Here is a 21,668-nt window from a genome sequence, read left to right as displayed (position 1 = left end):
TCTTGGGGGCTGGGAGTAGGCGAGGAGGAAATTGTAGGGGCTGTGGCGGGGCCCCTCAGATTTGGCCTGCTTCCTTGGGCCCCTTCCCCCTCCCCCCCCCCCAGGACAATGCGTCTAAGCTGCTCCTGGCTCTGATGGAGAGCCGGCATGACAGTGAAAATGCAGAGCGAATTCTCATCAGTCTGAGGCCCCAGGAGCTGGTGAGGCTGGGCTGGAGAGCTGGTGGGAAGGCAGAGCTGAGCCCAGAGGGGGAGGAGCAGAGGTGGGGTTAGGGCCAGGAAGAGGGCATTCGAGCAGGCACTGCCCCCTCCAGGTGGACGTCATCAAGAAGGCCTACCTGCAGGAGGAGGAGCGAGAGAACTCCGAGGTGAGCCCACGAGAAGTGGGCCACAATATCTACATCCTGGCACTGCAGGTACCAGTCTCACTGACGGCTCCTCCCCCCTATGGCCACGCCCCATGTCCACACTTACAGCTGCCCTGTGCTTCCCCTCAGCTTTCCAGGCACAATAAACAGCTGCAGCATCTACTGAAGCCTGTGAAGCGCATCCAAGAGGAGGAGGCTGAGGGCATCTCTTCCATGGTGGGTGCCAGGGAGGGTAGGATCTGGGTAAGTTTGGGAATGACACCAGGACTGACAAATGGAATGGGCCAGGAATAAGGGGTGGGACTATGACCTGAGGGAGGAAGGGCTGAGCACTGAATGGCCAATGGGGATCTGGGATGGAAGGGGATGCAGGCCACCCAAGGCTGGCCTGGACCTAACTGAATGAGGAGCTTGCATCTGAAAGCAAATTGGAGGGTGGGGCTTGGGGCAGGAGCTGGACTGGACTGGGGCGAAACTGGGTGGAAGCAAGACTTGGGTGGCTCTAGGCAGGTCTGGAAGCTCCAAGCAGGCTGATTGTCCCATGGGATTGTCTGGCTGCTCTGTCCTACTCTCCTCCCTTTGGCCCCATTCTCTCTAGTCTGGGGGCACAGTTGGGGCAGGGTTCAGGCCTGGTTGAGGACATCTGGGCCTGACCAGTCACCCTTCCTGTCCTCAGCTCAGCCTCAATAACAAGCAGCTCTCACAGATGCTGAAATCCTCGGTGCCTGCCCAGGAGGAAGAGGAAGACCCTCTGGCTTACTATGAGAATCACACATCACAAATTGAGGTGAGGCCTGAGTGCGTGGGGTTGGGGTGTGGGAGGAGCTCTTGTCCAGGAGTGACTGGGCGCCCCTGTTTGCAGATTGTACGCCAGGACCGCAGCATGGAGCAGATCGTGTTCCCGGTGCCCGGCATCTGCCAGTTCTTGACGGAGGAGACGAAGCATCGGCTCTTTACCACCACTGAGCAGGACGAGCAGGGCAGCAAAGTGAGCGACTTCTTCGACCAGTCCTCCTTCCTGCACAACGAAATGGAGTGGCAGCGCAAGCTCCGCAGTAAGGACCTGGGATGGAGGAGGGTGAGGGGTCTCACGCCCCTCACTGATGCCCCTTGTGCCTCCTTGGCCCGCAAGTGGGTGCCCAAGCCTGGGCTTTTCCAATGGCATCGGCAGGAAGTGGGCCCTGCATGGGGCAGGTGGGAGGGAGAGGGGAGTCAGTGAATGAGGTTACAGCTGCCCCCATCCTGCCCTCCCCGCCCTCCCCCAGGCATGCCGCTCATTTACTGGTTCTCCCGTCGCATGACGCTGTGGGGCAGCATCTCCTTCAACCTGGCGGTGTTTATCAACATCATCATCGCCTTCTTCTACCCTTACGTGGAGGGTGCATCCACAGGTGAGGACACGGGGCTGGAGGTTGGGTCCTGGGAGACCAGCCTGCTCTTGCTGGCCAAGGGTAGCAGGATCTTAGGTCTCAGGGGAGATGATGATGATGATGATGATGATGATGATGATGGTGTGTGTGTGTGTGTGTGTGTGTGTGTGTGTGTGTGTGGTACCAGCACCCAGGAGATCAGGAACAATGGCAGAGGGTAAATCCAGCCACTGGGAACTAAAGTCGGGAAGAACTGTCAGGAGGGGAGGAGATCCTTGGGGTCCTCTGCATCACAGTTGTGGTGGGCCTGAGTGCACCCCGTTTACCAGTGCTTGCTGCCCCCCAGGTGTGCTGGGCTCCCCACTCATCTCGCTGCTCTTCTGGATCCTCATCTGCTTCTCCATCGCCGCTCTGTTCACCAAGCGCTACAGCATCCGGCCCCTCATCGTGGCACTCATCCTGCGCTCCATCTACTACCTAGGCATTGGGCCCACACTCAACATCCTGGGAGCCCTCAATGTGAGTGTCAGAGGAAGCCCCTCCTCAAGCCACCCCACACTTGCCTTGTGCCCGGCCCTGGAGCTGGCCTGATGTTGCTAGCTACTGCTCTGCCGTGTCTACTTTCTCTCTGTGTAGGGCCCCAGGCCCTACTACTGGTGGTCTAGACCACTGTATGCCCCATTTTCCCTTGTTGACCGAGGGCACCTGGTACTCAGATACAGACAGAGCAGAGCCATTGGAGCAGCAGCCTTGTTACTTGTCCACTTGCAGATTGTGAAAGTATTTATTTGAAGTATTTATATATTAGACTATCTCCTGATAAAAATAAAATTCCTTAAGCAAGGGGGTGCTTTTCCTACCAGCCCCAGTCACTGTAAAGACCAGGAGAGGTCTTCTCTATGATCCCATGCTCCTTTCCCTGAGCCCCAGTGTTTTTCCTAGAGTCAGAGCACACAAGGGGCTTCTCTGTTATGAGTCTCTGGAATCAGTTCATTCATGCCATGTCTCCTATGCTGAGCTGAATCAGCTCTGATTCATCCCCACTGGAGCCCTGGCCTCTGTGCTGGTCACAGGGTGGGCATGGTGGTGAAGTGGAGAGTCAGAGTGGGTGGTGAGGTGCTGATCTCACACCCTGCTTTTGTGCCCAGCTGACCAACAAGATCGTGTTTGTGGTGAGCTTCGTTGGCAACCGTGGCACGTTCATCCGGGGTTATAAGGCCATGGTCATGGACATGGAATTCCTCTACCATGTGGGCTACATCCTGACCAGTGTCCTGGGCCTCTTCGCTCATGAGCTCTTCTACAGTATCCTGGTGAGCCACCTTCTGGGTGGGCTGGACTGGAGAGGGGTGGGGACAGCTGGGGCTGCCTATGAGCTGCTCTCAGTTCCTGGCGCCAGACACTCTGTCAGTCCAGTTGCTTCTGTGCTGGCAAGGAGAGGATTTTCAGTCTTTCATCTGACCAGTCAAGGCCCTGGTGTCCCTCGTGGGCCCATCATTTCTTGCGGGGGGCAAGCCTGGACTCTGAGCCAGACCATGGGTTTGCACCCCAGCTTGGCGATTCTTACCTGTGTAATCTGAGTTTTCTAACTTCCTGGTGCCTTATCCTAGCCTGTACTTTCTAGAATAATTGGGATGAAATGAACTAATATTGTGTTAGAAACCCTTAGCCAGGCACCTGTAGCTCATGCTTGTAATCCCAGCTACTCAGGAGGCTGAGTGCTGAGATTCACAGTTCAAAGCCAGCCCAGGCGGGCAAGTCCATGGTCTCTTTTCTCCAATTAATCACAAAAAAGACAAAGGGGAGCTGTGGCTAGAGTGGAAGAGTGCCAGGCTTTGAACAAAGAAGCCCAGTGACAGTGCCCAGGCTCTGAGTTCAAGCCCTAGTACCAGCACAAACAAAAGCACTTAGAAGATTTCCTGGCAAGTGCAGTACAGGTGTCACCATCTTCCTTTGGTACCTGGTGTCCTCCCACTGTATTGCCCCTCACTTCCACTAGGCCACCCTATATATCCGTGGCATTAGAACTGCAGCTCCTCCGGGAAGCTTTTTATCATGTCCACTGGCTTCCTTAACCTTGCCTGAGGGCAGTTATCCACCCTCCACCCCCCACAGAGTCCCAGGGGGCTCCGGCAGTGTCCCCAGGAGGAATGGCTGGCCCAGTCCTTCAAGGCACCATCTCTATCTTGCAGCTCTTTGACCTAATCTACCGTGAGGAGACACTGTTCAATGTCATCAAGAGTGTGACCCGCAATGGCCGCTCGATCCTGCTGACTGCTCTGTTGGCCCTCATCCTTGTCTACCTCTTCTCCATCGTGGGCTTCCTCTTTCTCAAGGATGACTTCATTCTTGAGGTGGACCGGCTGCCTGGCAACCACTCCAGAGGTCTTGGGAACTTCTTCTCTAGGGCCTGTGGGGAGTGGGGGCTGGGGAGGGTAACACTGGGCCTGCGCAGATGACTTGTGCCAGGGCCAGACATGGCATGTTTGTCCCACCAGGCTCCTTGTCTGGATCTGTTTTTAGGCTCTGGGGAAGTCTAGCTCATTGCAGTCTAGATCAAAGGAAATCTAGTTCACTGCCATCTGGCCGAGGGCGTGTGGAGCCTTGAGAGCCTCTTGTTTGGGAGCTGGAGCCCCTTACAGATCTGTCGTTCATGTTAAGCATGACATTTGCAGGGCTGCTGTGTGCCAGAGCCAGCAGGCAGAGCCCCGTCTGTGCCTTAGGATATAATAGAGTAGAGATAGGAAAGTCCTGCTCGATAGCCAGATTGCATGGGGGAGCAGGCAGGATCCGGGAGACCTCTTGGGGGATGTGATGCTGGAAGCAGATCCAAGAGGATGAGGCCAAGAATTTTAAACTCCTGGTGACCTTGTCCCTGTCCCCTCTAGCCAGCCCCCTAGGGGTGCCACACGGAGCTGCCACGTTTGTGGGCACGTGCAGTGGGGACAAGATGGAATGTGCCTCGGGGGTTGCGGTACCAGAGGTGCTGGAAGGTGAGGCTGGGGTGTGTGTGGGAGGCAGCGGGGTGGGGAGATGGAGGTAGGTGGCCTTGTGTGACCATTCTCCGCTCACAGAGGACGAGGAGCTGGACAGCACGGAGCGGGCCTGTGACACTCTGCTGATGTGCATCGTCACTGTCATGAACCACGGGCTGCGCAATGGTGGTGGCGTGGGGGACATTCTCCGCAAGCCCTCCAAAGACGTGAGCATTGCTGCCCCATTCCCCGTTCTACCCAGCCCCATCCCAGTCAGCAGCTAGAAAGAGTCCTGCCCTCTGGGCACAGCTGGCCAGCAGCCTGGCTCCTCACAGTGCTCCACTGCTGACCACCCCTGCCCGTCTGTGTGCCATTCCCACATCCAGCCAGCTTCCGGTGCCACTTTCTCCAGCTGTCCTCCCCCTCCTTCCCACTCCACCCCTTCCAACTCAAGGAAAGAAAGTTTGCACCCACACTGTGCCCTGGGGCTGGGGAAGGTGTGAGTCAGGCGGCAGAGGGAGGCAGGACAGGGCAGGGCAGTACAGGAAGCTGAGTCTGCGGCCTGCGGAAGGAGCCTCCAGAGTCCCCAGTGTCAGTCCACTCTCCAGTAGCTTGTGAGTGTGGGAAGCCTCCACTCTGGCCAGACAGAGGTTTCTGGAATGTGTGAGGCTAAGAGTCCTGAGAGAGGGAGCAAAGAGCTCAGAGCTGGCTCTTTTTCTAACCAAAAGTTTGAGGCAGAAACAAACCCTGACTTGTAGGCCCCACTTGTCCACGCCATATCTGAACTCCTACAGGTTGCCTCCAGGTACCTTGTTTGAACTCACCCTTTCCAAATCTCTACTCAGGGCCTCTGATTGCAGTTCTTGCTCTGTGGAGCCAGGTTCATGGTCTCTGAAACCCAGGCCCTCATTTCCTTCTTCTGGGCCTACACTAGTGACCACAGCCCCGACCCCAGCGTGAGTCCTGTCCTGTCTGGTCAGGCTAGCTTTGCGGTCTCACCCTGCAGGAGTCCCTCTTTCCGGCCCGAGTGGTGTACGACCTCCTGTTCTTCTTCATTGTCATCATCATTGTGCTGAACCTCATCTTCGGGGTGATCATTGACACCTTCGCTGACCTGCGCAGCGAGAAGCAGAAGAAGGAGGAGATTCTCAAGACCACCTGCTTCATTTGTGGTGAGGCCCGTGCACAGATGAGCATCTTCTGAGGCCACAGCAGCCCCACCCCTGGGGAGCTGGCCACCAGCCCACCCCAAGGTGGATGGTCTGCTGCTGGCTGCTGGCTCATACCCTAACAAAGGAGGGCATGACCTTGCATGCCCTTGGAGAGACAGAGGGAAGAGCAGAGCCCTCAGAAACCAATACTTCAAACCCTCTTGGGCTACAGATGAGGAACCTGTGTCTGTCTGTGGTCTGGAGCTTCTGTTTGCTTTCCAGTGTTCTTCCTACCCAGTAGTGCCCCCACCAGCCACCTGAGGCTGAGGAGCGGGAGTCACCTGCAGGACACATCCCTTGTCTAGCTCATCCTTTTTCCTTGGGCTTGGGTATTTTTGCATTTGATCTCAGAATCCCTGGCTGCAGCAGGCAGGGCAGGAGCTACCTGGCTCGAGTGGCTGGTGCTTTAAATAGAGTGACCTATATAGCCCCGAGTGGGCTGTCAGAAGCGGTCACCATGAGAACAAATGTCCCCTCCACCAGTGGCTGCTGGAAGCCATAGCTTCTTTCTTGTTTTCACCACTTAGGCCTGGAGAGGGACAAGTTTGACAACAAGACAGTGTCCTTTGAGGAGCACATCAAGCTGGAGCACAACATGTGGAATTACCTCTACTTCATCGTGCTGGTGCGTGTGAAGAACAAGACTGATTACACAGGCCCTGAGAGCTACGTGGCCCAGATGATCAAGGTGAGGGCCAAGCCAGGTGGGCTCAAGTCCAAGCTGCTGTGCACCATAGGTCCTCTTGGCCATGGTGTCCTGTGTCCCCTGGTGGCCACATCTGCCTGTACCATCCTGAAAAGCCTGGAGGAACACAGCTCCAGACACTTGCAGGAAAGCCAGCAGGGAGAGGAGAGGCTGGTGGCAGCTCTTCGCTGCACAGAGCCCTGCTACCTGCCCACTGCCTCTGAGTGGCGTTAGGAACAGAGTGAATCCATGGCAATCCCAACAGCCCCAAAGGGCGTTAGTCTAGAACCACGGTCCAGTCCTGGGGACTGTAGAGAGGAGACCGTGTCCATGCTCAGGGGTACTGCTCTGTGGTCACTCTGAGAGGCCTTTACTAGTTCAGCAAGAGTGATTTAGGACAGCTTCCTAATATCTGGGTGGTCCTAGGCTGTGAAGGAGCCTGGAAGACTCAAAAATGTCAGGTTTATTAGGACTGGGCAAGGTGGCATGTGCCTATAATCCCAGCTACACAGGAGGTGAAGATTATGGTCTGTGGCCAGCTGGAGTAAAAATGTAAGATCCTATCTCAAACCCACTAAAAGCTAAAGGATTGAGTATGAGGCTCGAGTGATAAGATACTTGGTCCTGAGTTAAAAACCCCAGTACTTAAAAAATCAGACTTAGAGGAATCAAATATAATCTGTCCAACTTGAATAGTTACAAAGGCAGTAAGGAAACGTTTGTCCTTTACATCTATATTTTGAGCTGCTCTTTGAAGAGGTTTATCCATTGGTCTGAGAATTCACAGCTTGGAACAAAGAACCAGAAAATTGCTTGGTAGTGTCCCCTCCCTCTCACTCCACCTGTCTGGAGAAATGTGGTTCTTCCCCCTCAGACGTATGACAGGTGCCAGCTCTCCTCAGTAGAGCTGCCTGCTCCCTCAGGTCGTCATCTCTCCGATTCCCATCTTCCTGAAGTCTGGGATGGGGTATGTGTGTCAGGGAGCGGGGGAGGAAGGAAGGAGGCTGGGTCTGGGTGCAAAGGCCTTCTCCACACCCAGTGATGTCAAAATAAACAGATGATGCTGTTAGCAGAGAAGGCTCAGACTCAGTAGACCAGGCCGGGTAAGAGAAGACAGCCTGTCATGGTGGCAGAGGGTCACTGCTGGCTGGGTCCTCCCCAGACCAATTCAGACTTTCCTATGACACACTCCTAGCAAGTCATTTGGTCAAGGGTGTGGCTGAGGCCTCTTTAGTTTCCTATGTATGTATGGCCTCCCCGTGCCAGGCCTTGCCACGTCTGCTCACTCCACTACTGGTCTCTCTTTCAGAACAAGAACCTGGACTGGTTCCCTCGGATGCGGGCCATGTCGCTGGTGAGCAACGAGGGTGAGGGCGAGCAGAACGAGATCCGGATCCTCCAGGACAAGCTCAGCTCCACCATGAAGCTGGTGTCTCACCTCACTGCCCAGCTCAATGAGCTCAAAGAGCAGGTGTGTGCCCTGACCTGGCCCAGCCCGACCTTGGGGGTCCCACAGCGGACTCAGCTGCCACATGGGTAGGAAGGGAGGTGCAAAGTCCTCAGGTCAAACACACTGCTCTCTGGACAGATAAGCAGGGTGGGCAGGCTCTGCTGCTGACCCCTGATGTGTCCCCTTTCCTCGTGATTGCCAGGCAGGCCATCCAAAGGGTTCACTGAAGGTAGGTATGGAGGCATCCTGTGCCCTCTCTTGCTAGAGCGCCCTCCTCTGCATCTGGCAGTGACTACATGACTAGGAAGGCCTTCTTGGAGGTCAGGGGGTTGATGTACCACGGTATTGTGGAGGGCGCAAGGTGACCTGACCAGGTGCATTTAATTTAGATGACGGAACAGCGAAAGCGCAGGCAACGGCTGGGCTTTGTGGACGTCCAGAACTGCATGAGCCGCTGAGGGGAGTCACTGAAGACTGCAACTGGCAACAACGCTGCCCGCTTCCTCAGGCCAGTGGCCCAACAAGCTCACCTGCCTCTCCAGGCCAGGTGCCCACCCAGCCTTCCTCTCCCCAGCCCAGGCTTTGACCAGGAAGGGGCGCCTCAGAGCTGACAGTCCTGCCTAGAGTCCTAAAGGAGAGACTCCACTAGGACTCAGTTTACCACAATTGCCTTAGATGATGATAGGTCCTGGAGACCTTTGTTTCTCCAAGCAATAACTGACATTCCTGTGTAGCAAGGTAGTTAGGGGTGGAGTCACCTCTTTATCTCCCAAGCACTACATTTTGGTTGCTGCCTGCCTCTGGGGGAGGTGGCAGTAATGCTGTTACTAGCAGTTAGGGCTTTAACTTATTCCAGGGGGGATGTTCAGCCCTGCCATGGCTGCACAGCTCCCTGGGCCTCTGCCTGCTGCAGACAGTGTGCAGACCTCACTGCTCTGTCCAGGCCTACTGACTCATGGATGGACGGCCCTGCTCCGGGACCCACCTCCCCAGGACTCCTGGAGGAGTCCTATGCCCGCCCAGGGCACAGGGACTGAGCTGGGAGTGACTGATTTTTGTTTAGTTTTTTTGACTGCTTGTTTTTCTCCTTGTGGTGTAATGTTTTGCAAATCGTGTGTCCCCAAAACTAATACGTTAATTGCCTTAAATAAATTAATAGTAATAATATCAACCTAGTCTATTAAGCGGGCCTGTGTTTGCTACCCTCCCTGGGGGCTGTCATTACCTGGTAGAGGACAGAACAGGAGCCTTTTCCCCAGGCTGACCTCTTCTGGGCTCTCAAGAGAGGCTGAGTGACGCCTATCCTGCCATGATTCTTAACTGGGCTCCCAGCACAGAACTGTTTCAGTGTAGTAGGCTCCATTGTAATCATGTGTGTTCTATTCTGTTTCAAAACTTCCTGAGGCTCTAGGACCCAACTCTGCCGCAGCAGGAGGGGTGCTGTTGGTCCTGCCCTACCCCTTCCCTGGCTGTGCTTGCTGAGAGGACATTCCATGTGGAATGTGAGGAATGTGGATGTCAGCCAGCAGGGTCACTGTTATGTGGCCTTCCAAAGAATCTGCCAATGCCACCTGAGCCCCCACCTGGCCCAGGTCTGGTTAGAGTGCCTTCCCTCAAGTGCTGTCCTGGTTAGAGTGCTGTCCCTGCTAATGGGTTTGACGCAGCTGGGGAAGAAGCTTGAGCTCTGCCCTGAGTCAGGGGCAAAGGGCCTCCCCTCCTGCTGCTGCACTGTGCCAACAGGATGCCCTCTCTGGCATTCAGTACTGCTTCCAGCTTCCTCCCACTGCTCTGGGAACAACAGGGAGCCTGGGAATCTCACAGGGCTTCCTGACACCGTGCAGGAAGCACATTGAGCAAGGGGCCCTGCTGGCCTCTTCTTGGTCCAGAGAGAACCCCCAATTTCTTCTGGTGGGAGATTCCCCGGTTGGCCTGCTGGTCCTGGTGTATGCTCAGGCATTCCCGCTCAAGCCAAGTTCTGTAGAGCGGCAAGGCTTCCTCCTGGGAGGACGAAAGAGTGAGTCTTGGTCTGTGGGTGGGGAAAGCCAGTGGTTTTATTGATGAAAGCAACCTACAAGAGTCCACTTAGGTATGTGGACGAGATAAAACCCGAGCCCAGGCTTTATGCTTCTCCTCAGACCCCTTAGGGGCAAACTTGTCCTGCAGCTTCTTCCACGTGGCTTTATTCATGTCCTTTATCTCTGCCAAGGTGTCTGCATAGGGAAACAGAAACAGACAGACTGAGGTCTAACACGTGATTGGACTTCAGTGGCCCATAAGGCTTTTCCAACACAAACGTGCCTCGCTTTTTTTGGGGGGGGTCCGGTCATGGGGCCTGAACTCAGGGTCAGGGCGCTGTCCCTCGGCTCTTCAGCTCAAGGCTAGTGCTCTACCACTTGAGCCACAGCGCCACTTCCGGCTTTTTTTCCTGCTTATGTGGTGCTGAGGAATCGAACCCAGGGCCTCATGCATGCAAGGCAAGCGCTCTACCACTGAGCCACCTTCCCAGCCCCATGCCTCGCTTTTTATACTGTGCCCAGAAACTTCAGTTGCACCCAGCTTCTGAAAAGTAGATCACTGGAGTAATGGAGGCACTGCTGGCAGTGACAGGGGATAGGCAAGCAGTGGTCACCTGCCCTCCTCCCTGCAGCATCCAAGTGGGCACATTTCTTGTTGCCCTGCTCCATAGGACAGGGCAAAGAAATGACCCCTGACTTAATTGCTAACCTTGGCCCACCCCACACAGACTTTTTGTCTGAGGTGGAACTGAGGTGAGGGAGGACAAGCAAGCTGCTCAGGTTGCACAGTGGGAAATACTGGAGCTGGAAGCCAAGTCCTGGCAGTATAGATTTACTCTAAGTATGGGGCTGGGCAAGCACTGGGGAGGTAGACTTAGGCCTGGATCTACTCAACATCCCTTCCAAGACCCCTCAAGCAAATCACAACCACTGAGCCATGGGTTCCTCATCTGTAAAACAAACACAAAAACACTAACCTCCCACAGTTGTGAGGAAACATGCCTGGCACTCAATGACAAGGCAGCCATGGTCATGGCCGTGGACACCCATGAGCCAAAGCAGGGCTTCTCTGCTCATGTCACTGACATCTGGGAGCAGGTACTTTTTTGTCCTGTCACTGAAAGATTTTAGCAGCACCCAGGCCTCTACTGTGTATGCCAGTAGTATCTCAGTCCTACCAGTCGTGATGGCTAAAACTGTGTTCCAGACATGGCCACATATCCATGGGGGACAGCAAAACACCGCTGGCCTCAAGTTTCCAGGAATAAAGTTCTATGATCTCTGTTTTTATGGTTTTGCTGGTATTGGGATTTGAACTGGCCTTGTATTTGCTTGGCTTGTGTGTTAGGCTGGTGCTCTAAAACTGAGTCATGCTTCCCATCTGGTGTTTCGTTGATTATTTTGGAGATGGAGTCTCAGATTTTTCTGCCTGGGCTGGCTTTGAACTTCAGTCTTCCTGAGTAGCTAGGGTGACAGAAATAAGCCACCAGTATCTTTTCTTTTTGGTACTGGGGATGGAACCCAGAGCCTTGTGCATGCTAGGCCAAGCTCTAGCAGGGAACTACTTCCCAGCCTGTGTTTTTTTGAGATAGGGTCTTTTAAGTAGTTTAGTCTGGCCTTGAACTCATAATACACCTGCTTTCACCTTCCAAGTGCTGGGATTATAGGTATGCCCATTACACCTGGCTCCAGGATATCTAATTTTACCTGTATTTTAAATTTAGGTAAGTCTCATGATAATGTTTAGCTTTCAAAGCCTGAATTTCCATCTGTTAACAAAATTTCCAGAGAAAAAGAATAGCTTTTCTGAACAAATGAGGTCATTATTTATGGTCAGAGCGCTTACTAGATTGGGACACGCACTGCTTCAGACATAAGCACATTGTCCTTCCATGAGACGTTTCCAGAAGTCCAGGCTCTCCCAATGGGGCACAAAATGTGATGTCCACGTGTCCCACACTGAGGATCCCTGCCACATCCATGCCACATCCACACTCATTTTCCTGACCCTCGAGCCTCTTGCTACATGGTGCTGTGGGTCTTTTCCTCCCTTCAGAGGTAAGTTGGTAAGCTTACTCACTCCTAACAGTTGCAACAAAAATATGAGACCTGCTGTGCAAACAAATGATCGGCAAACTTTCTGGGGCTGAACTCCCAGCCAGAACAAGCTACAGCGCGGGCCACTGGTGGGGCATGCCCCCCAGGCTCCTTGCTGCCTGCTGTCCCGGCTCACAGAGGCTTTAACCAAAGGGGCAGAGACAGGGCCTGCGAACCCATCTGCTTTCTCATCCCAAACCTAAGCTCTGCTCCAAATCTTTGGGCCCCTCACGATGTCACTGTACAGTAATGCTGATAATCACATGGACTAGCCAACACTGGAATAAATCTATACATTAAGGGGAAAAAGGACCCACAAAGTGATTCTGCCTTGCCAGAGTATCTTTACCCCACATTTCCTGACAACAGTGGGTGATACCATTCACTGAAATCTGCTCAGAAGAATAAGAGTTTTCTACATGATCAAATCTCCAAAACAGTTACTGAAGGCTGCCAAAAGGAGAGCAAAGAAACTTCTAGAGGACCAGATGGCAAATGAGTCAAGGCCATGCCCTCCTAGAAAAGGTTAGCCTATTTTTATATATAATATCTTTTGTAATAAAAATAGTAATTTTCCAGTACCTGCCTACTTGGACCCCAGCCCTCCTGCCACCCTGCACTCTCAGTGACAATGGAGAGAGGGAAGTAAGGAGGGGCTGCCTGGGCAGGGGTTTTTGAATTCTGTTAACTAAGGTCTAGCCATGACTCCAAAACATACCTACTTAGACCCACAGGCCATGTCCCCTGGGTCAGATAACTCATGGGCGGATATCCCCATACTTGTTTACTGAATAGTTTTTTTGTTTTAATGAAAACCTTTATTGTTTATAAAGCCCCCTTAGGACCATAAAAATAAAATTATTTTCCTTCCGTCCTCATTTCAATGACTTCCATTTGGCAAATATCTATTCCCCTGTTCTCTGCTGCCCAGTCTTGAATTTAAATGTACTAAAGATGGATTTTTCTTTTGTAAATAATGCCTTCGACCTTCTCTGTACTCTATGGCCCCAAAGCATAAACCCTGTAGCTTCAGAACTTCCTCTGGGTTATTGCACAAGGCTTTCCATCATGCAGAACTGTCTTATTAGACAATTTCCCTTGGCCTTTCAAACTCAAAGCATTATTTGCAAACCAACCACACAGGGCAGCTATGCTTTCAATACCTGAGGACAGGATCAGCTTGTACTCTTCCACGGACAGGCCACTAAAGCTGGTGTCTCTGGGGCGAGGATACTGGCACAGGAACAGGAGAGAAGGGAGAAGACATTAGTTCTGGAGCACACCAGCCCTTTTCTGTCTAAGTTCATCGGGGCCCTGGACATCCCTAAGCCAGGAGAACTAACAAGATAGCGCCACCTACAGGTCAGAACGAGGCCTCACAAGACCCAGGACAGATCCCACTTTTAAGGCACAAAAATACCCAGAGAAATAATGGCTGATTCTGAAGTGGGCGGCGACTAGGTATTGATAACCAGAAATCAGGTTTTACCCACACTGCTGCTCAGGGACTATACTTTGAATATAAAGCCTTAAAAAGAAATCCCTTTTGTATACAGGATTTTGTATTTGACCATGTCTATTTTTCAAGTCTGAGTAAAACAACACTATGTGGAATTTGACAGTAATCATGCCAGGGCTGAGGAAAAGCATAGCTTTGTGTGCTGCACTTCCTTCACTCTGTCCTCATTCTGGTGATTTGTCAGTTCAGTCAGAATGGATGGTAAAATACATATAAGACCCAGGGTTGTCAGATACTCTCAGAAGCACATGCTAGCATATAAAATACATGGCTTTTATTCATAATTTGAAATAGCTTTTATTTAGGTGAACTCCAAGCCTCTGCCAGCCATCAATGCTGGCTTGGTTGAAATTGCTGGTTACATTTGAAAGTAGCAAAACCGTTATTCTTTACAAAACACTGTATAATCAGATCTTCAGCCATTCTTATTGGTTCCCCATTAGAGGCTGGGATTCCTGACTGTAGCCCACTCACCTTGTGTTTGTAGTAGTTTGAATGGAGTCGTGCTAAGCTCTCATACATCTGATCACAGGCCTCAGGCTCTGCAACCTGAAAGACAAAAGCATCCCCAGAGAAGTGAGCAGGGGGATTAGCCTCACTGCTTCTGTGCCTTGAGGAAGGGAGGGCTCAATGTAATAATGCATTCACAGGAAGCACTGGTGGCTCTGCGCTGCAGGAAGCAAACCTGCAGTTCCTGTGAGCAGGCTTTTTTTTTTTTTTTTTGATAAGATAAAAACTCATGCCAGGTGCTGGTGGTTCATGCCTGTAATCCTAGCTACTCAGGAGGCTGAGATATAGGGATTGCGGTTCAAAGCCAGCCTGGGCAGAAAAGTCACTGTGAGACTCTTATCTCCAACTCAAAAACTGGAAGTGGCGCTGTAGTTCAAATGGTAGAGTGCTAGCCTTGAGAACAAAGAGCTCAGGGACAGTATCCAGGCTTTGAGTTCAAACCCTACAACCAACCAACCAACAACAACAGCAACAAACAAAAACAAACAAAAGTCATCAACATCCAAACCTACAGAACACTCCACCAACCAGAATCAAAGATGTCACCATGCCAGGTTCAGGTGGAAAAGAGCTACAACAGTGTGGGCTGGAGGAACTGGGAGCACAGCCTCAGGAGATCAAGTGACCATTGTATGGCATGTGGGAGAAAAGCAGGAGAGGGGCAATGCACACGGTATACCAGCCAGACCTGCCTGTGAGCAGTGCAGGTATGAGAACCTGGGCTGAGAAACAAAAGGTGTTTTGAAGTCAACTTCAATCTGAAATGTGTTAAAGATTTTATGGAAGTTCTCTTCCCTCCAAAGCACTGGGACTTAAATCTGTGGAAATGGAGAGCTGCTGAACCTCTACAAGAAGGAAACAAAGCAAAGGCAATGTTTCTGGTGAAGCAGGTGAATAGAGGACCAAGAAACTCCAATCATGTTCTAGTAGGAAGAAGGCCTGGACAATGAGGACTTGTGGACAGCGAGGTACCCTACTGAAAATTCTACAGGGAAGACTCTGTCCATGAAAAATGATTTTTTTCTGTTTTCATACTTTTCTTTTTTTTTTTTTTTTTGCATTGGGGTTTAAACTCAGGGCCTCCTACTTGCCAGGCAGGTACTCTACAGCTGAGCTAGACTTTATAAGCCCTTCCGGCCTAGACCACAATCTACCTATTTTAGTCTTCCCATTGTTGCTGGGATGATAGGTGTGCACAACCACACCCAGCATCCTTCCAAGGATGCTTTTTCTGCCCAGGCCTGGAACCACAATCTTCTCGATCTCAGGCTCTCATTGTTGTAAGGTAACTTATCAGCAAAGCCACCTTTTGGAAGATGGAATATTGGAGTCTTTATTACAACACTAGCAGTCTGCAGGCTGCCCCTTGTAACAAAGGCCTATAGCATATCACAGTTAAGAAACAGACCAGAGAGGAATGAAAGAACAAAAACAATACCAACAAACCAGTTCAGCTCTGATAGAGAGCTGAATCGGAATGCCATGATGGCCAGAAACAAGCCAGAAGACAGGATACAGGACATGACCATGGAGACACATGAGTCATGAGGTAATGGCATCTGCGCTGATCTGGGCCTAATAGTATCAGCGCAGGGGGCAGGTCCACAGGAAATTCCCAGTCCCAGGCACTGGACTGACAGTTTCAATTTCCTTTCTTTTTGGTCAGTTGTGGGGCTTGAACTCTGGGTCTGGGCGCTGTCCCTCAGCTCTTCAGCTCAAGACAAGCACTCTACCACTTGAGCCACAGCGCCACTTCTGGCTTTTTCTATTTATGTGGTGCTGGGGAATCGAACCCAGGGCTTCGTGCATGCCAAGCAAACACCACTGAGCCACATTCCTAGCCCAGGACTTACAGATTCAGTAACCTATTAGCCAAGTGCCCGCCCCTGCCTCCAGGGATCTGGGCATGCCTATCACCTGGGAGGTGGGAGTATTTCCTTCTCCCAGCATGAAGATAAGATGCCAGACCCTACAACCCACTATGTGGCCAATACAGCCCTAGCCAGACCTGACCTCCTTACTTCACCATACTAAAAATGACAAGTACATACCACCGAGTCCAGTTACCATTTGAGAAGGGCTACCACAGATTTTGACCCTGCTGGCTTTGAACTGACAGCCTCTCATTTTCAGCTCCCCAAATAGCTAGGATATAAGTGTAAGCCACTGGCACTTGAGTCATACCTCCTTTCAATCTTCCCCTTCCTCTGCCCTTGCTATTATTTAATCTTTGTAGTTCTTTACATTTTTTTCCTACCAAGATTCTGGAAGCTCTCTAGAACCAAACTTTCTCTTACATATTTTCCCAGAATTCAAATGATGGATTTTTCTAACTTACATCCTTTCTTAAAGATAGAATATATAGACAAATCAGGAGTTAAGTGTTTTAATAAGGCAGCCCTGCTTCTGCCTTTGTGTGTCATTTAAATGAGGTCTCCACTTTCAGCAACAGCCCAGGATTTTATTCTGCCTGGTCCACCCTGGGCGCAGGCTCCTGAGGAGAATGCCCAGAAAGCAACTGAGAACAGGAAGAATTTCAGGCTGAGGAGTGGCCAGAGTATACTGCGGTGCATCAAAGGCATCATCTGAGTATACAGAGGAGAGAAATGTGGGGCTAGTGTCTCCCTGGCTCTTCCCAGGAATGGCCAGTGGGATGGGGGTCGGCAGCCACACCTTGGAGTACATCTGACACACGTAATCAAGGGCAACAACCAGAAGCCACGATAGAAGTCAGAATAACACAAGCACATCCCACAGAAGGAAAGAGAGAATAACACAGGTACAAAGCTTAAAGAAAGAATTTTGGATCATCAAAAGATAACTGCATGCACTTTATCTTCCATTTGCTCCCTTTATACCTGTGCAGAATATTTACTGGAAACTTAACACTCATGAAGTACACATGGCCTGAACGTGAGCATGAGTTGCTCCGATGATGCTTGTGGTTACCAACAGACACTTGCTCCTCCTCAGCTGCTCCCCCCTCAGTTGGGGAGAGTGGAGGGCAACTGCCTAGGGGCAGCTTTGGGATCAGCCATCACCTGACCTCCCATATCTAAAAGAAATCTCCACATCCCTTTTACCATCCTCTACAATTATTTTTCTTCTGATTCCTCTGAATGGAAGCAAATAAGGGTCTCTCACCCCGCATTTCAGCGTGTTTCTTTCCTGAGGACAAGGACATTCTCTTGTGACTACAGTTAAACGATGGCATTCAGAACATGCACCACTGATACAACACTCTTATCTAATCCACAGTCTACAGTCCACATTCCAATTGTGGCCATCAGCCCAGTACAGCCCTTACAGAACAGAGGACCACCTGCTGCATTTCCCTGTCATGCACCTCAGTCTCCTTTAATCCAGGACAGTCCCTTGGCCTGTCTTTGCCTTTTATGTATCGCCAAATTTAAGGCATATGACCAACTTAGTCTTTCTGTGGAAAGAAAAGATAATAATAGCCCCTAGTTCTGAGGGTCATGTGAGGAAGTGAGGTAATGCCTGAACTGCTTTGAATTTTGCCTGGAACACTGATAGAGTGAATCAGAGCTTGTTTTGGGTATTAGTAAGTAGCCATAATGGCAAACAAAAAGAGAGACATGACAGTCCAGGGAAACTCTTGGAATTGTGGTGGGAAAGGGTGTGCACAGGGTACCACAGGACCATGCAAGGGGTCTGTGGGGTAGCCAAGAATGAGTGCTGGAAAAGGACCAGCCAAAGATGACGAGCCCAGGTACCAGGGAGGAAGGGAGAGGCTCCAGGCAGGGACCAATTGAAGCACAAGTTTGTGAGACCCTCCCATCTCAACCAATAAAAAGCTGGGCATGGTGGCTTATGATAGTCATTACAGCTATTCAGGAAGCATCTACAAGGATCCTAGGCAAAAATCAAGATCTTATCTTGATTAAAAAGGCTAGAGGGATGGCTCAAGTGGAAAAGTACCTTCCTGGCAAGCATAAGGCTCTGAGTTCAGACCCCAGTACTAATCCCAAATAATCTTGTTTACTACTTAGAAGGCTATCAACAGAGATATGTGTCAAATTCTGGAGCCTCACACCACACACCTACATCTTACACTTAATAGATTCAAGATTAAAAAAATAGTTTTTCTGATGAAACATACGTTTTTAGGAAGAGTCTTACATGCAAGCTTTAAATTACCTGATTTCACATTCACACCTAATGAGATTACAGACATTTTGGGACTAATAGCAGTGCTGGGTCTGAAAAAGGCAGCAGTAGGGACATTATGAAAAATTCAGCACTGCTCCCTAAATGTGAATAAAATAGATGTTCAACTGACAAAGTGTCCTTTATAGCTCTATTTTTGCTCCTTTTGCATTTCCCCTTGCTCAGTCGTCAGTAAATTTCTCTTTACCATATTAAACTTTTATACATACAAATCTACATCAGTGCCGCAGGCGCTGATTTCGATTTTCGAAATTGAATTTTGGGTGGTGACAGCAATTGGTACAAGACCCCTATACGAGTCACACAGAGGGATGCATAAGCACTCGTGGGAGAGGGTGCTGCAAACCGCTTTGCTAATTAAGGTAGAGCTGGATCTGGTCCAGGAAGATCTATAACAAAGGTCTTCATGATTTGGTAATGAAATTCTGAAGTAATTCATTCTGTTATGAAGCATACTCTTTTCAACTCAACTGCTTATTTCTTGAGCACCTACTATGGAGAGTGCTCTGCTCGGGGGTTCGGCATAAGGGAAACCTAGTCTGGCTCTGGAGAAGCTGGTAGTCAAGTGGAGAGGATACACACGCACTGAAAATTAACCACGTCTCAGGCTGAGTGGCACAGTAGCTCGCGCTGCAGAGGTGGGGTGGGTCCTGTTGCCAGGCTGCCTGACTGGGCAGATGTGGCAGGAAGGGTGGTGCTTCCTACAGTGACAGTGTGCAGGCATGAGGGAGCCACAGCCTGTAACCCTGGACCAGAGCATGGGACTCAGGGAAGGGACTGGCACAGAAGGCTCAGGAAAAGATGTTTCTGGTAGGCAAGCAGAATCCAGGGAGAGCCTCACCAGCCTGGGAAGCACCATGTTCTTGACAATTTCTGTTTGGGTTGGTGGTATGTGTGGCACCACTGGTGTCTCAAAGGTGAAGAAACACCTAGGCTGGTTTGGAGGCAACGAGGCCCCTGTGCTGAGGGTGGGGTCACGCTGGTAAGAGAAGACTGGAAACACAGGCTGGATCCTGGACAGGAAGCCCTAGTAAAACACTGGACCACAGGACAGTAACTCACCACATGAGAAGCAGTACCTGTACCTTAAAATATGGCCAGATCAATACAGCTCCTGAATTACTTTCTCTCTCATTTCACCCCAAATGGCTTTTTTTTCCAAGAAAAAAAAAGATAGAGGTATTTTGGAGGGGGCCCCAAACTGTAATTAGAAATACCATAATGTGTTCTTAGGTCAGTCCTTAAAAATCAAACTTCAGGGGCTCAAAATTTGGGGGACCACAAAATTTGAGATGGCTTCCTTGTGGCCAGCATGTGCCAGGCAGGTCCCTACCACATCAAGGAACCAAAGCTCAGCCTCCACTGGATGACTCCACCTCTGAACTCTCCTCTGAGAAGGTGGCAGCGCAATTATATTGCTAGACACCCAAGACAAAGTGTGACTTAATTCAAAGTAGGCCAATTAGTTAACCCTGGGTATAATCGTAATATGGCTGGTAGGAAAGCAGGTGGGCCCACCCTGGGTTGCATTTCTAGGCTCACGTTGGATAAATGGGGCTGGTGTGCAGTCAACACCGCTTAGGAAGCTGCTTATGTGCCTAATGAGCTCATTAGAAGAATCTGCTCCTTCCCCTGTAGTTAAGTCAACAATCACAGTTGTTTTGCCACCTTCCCCCATGTTGTGACTCTTTTAAGAAACTCCCAATGCTGCAGGGAACATGTGTTCTCTTAAGGAGACTTACTCAAAGAAGGCCAAGACCCACAAACATAAACTTGAAAGACTGCACAATAGGACAGAGGGTGTTAAGAGGTGTTACCTGTGTTCCCGCTTCCCACCATCACTCCCCTCCTGGTGGGTTAAGGGGTGGGGGGACACAAGACTCCCCAAAGGGCAATTTGAGTGGGATAAATGGAAACAGCAGTTTTTGTGTCCTGGTTTGGAGTCTTAATTATTAATTTGCCTTCTAGTGAGCCTGGTTTTTCTGCACTGGTGTCCCACTGAGGATCATTTTTCTTCCCATCTATAATGGGAGGCAGTGGCTGGGGCAAAGAAAAACAGGCAAGCAAACACATGGAAATACGTCTAAAAAGATCTGAGAGCAGGGGGAATGGCCTGCTGCTATGGAACAAGAGACCAATAAGAAATAATTCAGGAGGAATGGTATGCAAGGAAAGGCTGGGGAGATGTCAGATCTGGGCCAGGATGGCTGGGTCTGTTTTCTTTTTGTCTCTTACTGCCAGGGGAACCCCAGCAAGTTGTTTTACTCGTTTGTTTTCCTCATCTGAGAAATGGGTGACTACTTTCTTGACTACACTGAGGATGAAATGAAATGAGATCGTTCACCAAGTGTGCTATGTACCTGGGCCAGTTCTTGTGAGGACACAGGAAGCCCAGGGGCACAGAGGAGCCCTGTCTGCCTGCCTCTCCTCAACGAGACTAATTCATCAGACCTGCTTCCGGCATGTGGCATAACCAAGGGGATGGGGAAGGCACATATTAATCAGCCCACTGAGCCTCACCCCCACCTCCTGCTGCCAGTTTAATAGAGTCTACCACTACTAGAACCCACCTTTCTTCCCCAAGGTCTTTATAAATGACTCAGGGGTGTCAGTGGGAGTGAGTCACAGTGCTGTTTTCAATTCCAGCAATGGGGCTGCTCCCTCCAAAAGCTATCACCAAGATTTACTAAGCCCAGGCTCAATTTCAGGTGACATCAGGATGAGGTACCACGACAGTGGTCCTGAGTAATGTGCCTGCTGCCATCCAGTCCACTCTCCCCAGAACACATCCATCAGCTGTGACAGAACCATCGGTGGTGCCATGACTTGTACCTACAGCTATGACTCAAGCCCGTGTAGCCCCTTGGCCAGCTAGGAACTCTCTCTCGATGATGATGACAAAAGATGAAAACACCCAAAGGAAAGCTCCATCCTTTATGTTGGCTACTAACACAAACAACCAAGAAGGTGACTACATTTAGCCTCGCTAATGATGCCCTGCTCTAAGCATCTTGGGAGTGAGGACCAGGTTGTGTTACTGCAGCTCCAAAAACACTGAAAGCTCCATATCACTTCTCACCACATCAGACACAGAAATATTCCCTTCTCACTCTTCATTACATTTCTCCATCTAGATCTGCCATATCAGCAACTGTACTCAAATGACCTGACTCATGAGCCATAAATACAATCACTTACTTATCTACTGATTCAACATTTACCCTTTGTTCCCCCCTCAATATGGCAAGTGATACTTTAGGTATTTTTTTTTTTTTTTT

At 50.6% G+C, this 21,668-nt stretch overlaps 2 protein-coding genes across 4 annotated transcripts in view; one reads left to right on the top strand and one right to left on the bottom strand.

The window, feature by feature from the left end:
- The window catches only part of Itpr3 (inositol 1,4,5-trisphosphate receptor, type 3), a 61,522-nt gene extending 52,986 nt beyond the window's left edge, over window positions 1-8,536 (top strand). For 2 of the 3 annotated variants that reach the window (XM_013035016.1, XM_013035015.1), the window contains exons 44-58: window positions 105-200; window positions 314-415; window positions 497-610; window positions 1,044-1,154; window positions 1,230-1,422; window positions 1,633-1,758; window positions 2,084-2,256; window positions 2,886-3,050; window positions 3,930-4,122; window positions 4,626-4,730; window positions 4,812-4,939; window positions 5,719-5,884; window positions 6,451-6,611; window positions 7,918-8,079; window positions 8,448-8,536. In XM_013035016.1, the coding sequence (XP_012890470.1) occupies window positions 105-200; window positions 314-415; window positions 497-610; window positions 1,044-1,154; window positions 1,230-1,422; window positions 1,633-1,758; window positions 2,084-2,256; window positions 2,886-3,050; window positions 3,930-4,122; window positions 4,626-4,730; window positions 4,812-4,939; window positions 5,719-5,884; window positions 6,451-6,611; window positions 7,918-8,079; window positions 8,448-8,516 (2,064 nt within the window). In that variant the 3' untranslated portion in view covers window positions 8,517-8,536. The remainder of the gene's footprint in view (window positions 1-104; window positions 201-313; window positions 416-496; window positions 611-1,043; window positions 1,155-1,229; window positions 1,423-1,632; window positions 1,759-2,083; window positions 2,257-2,885; window positions 3,051-3,929; window positions 4,123-4,625; window positions 4,731-4,811; window positions 4,940-5,718; window positions 5,885-6,450; window positions 6,612-7,917; window positions 8,080-8,447) is intronic. The other variant, XM_013035017.1, reaches the window with a different exon arrangement.
- A 1,555-nt stretch (window positions 8,537-10,091) lies between these two features.
- LOC105999845 (ubiquinol-cytochrome-c reductase complex assembly factor 2) overlaps window positions 10,092-21,668 on the bottom strand; it is a 14,166-nt gene continuing 2,589 nt past the window's right edge. Inside the window, exons 2-4 of the mRNA XM_013034976.1 lie at window positions 14,164-14,238; window positions 13,334-13,403; window positions 10,092-10,268 (exon numbers count right to left, since the gene is read on the bottom strand). Coding sequence (XP_012890430.1) covers window positions 10,141-10,268; window positions 13,334-13,403; window positions 14,164-14,238 — 273 coding nt within the window. The 3' untranslated portion in view covers window positions 10,092-10,140. The remainder of the gene's footprint in view (window positions 10,269-13,333; window positions 13,404-14,163; window positions 14,239-21,668) is intronic.

Source organism: Dipodomys ordii, unplaced genomic scaffold (genome assembly GCF_000151885.1).
Source record: "Dipodomys ordii isolate 6190 unplaced genomic scaffold, Dord_2.0 Scaffold202, whole genome shotgun sequence".
NCBI lineage: Eukaryota > Metazoa > Chordata > Mammalia > Rodentia > Heteromyidae > Dipodomys > Dipodomys ordii.
This window is presented reverse-complemented; position numbering and strand designations above follow the sequence as displayed.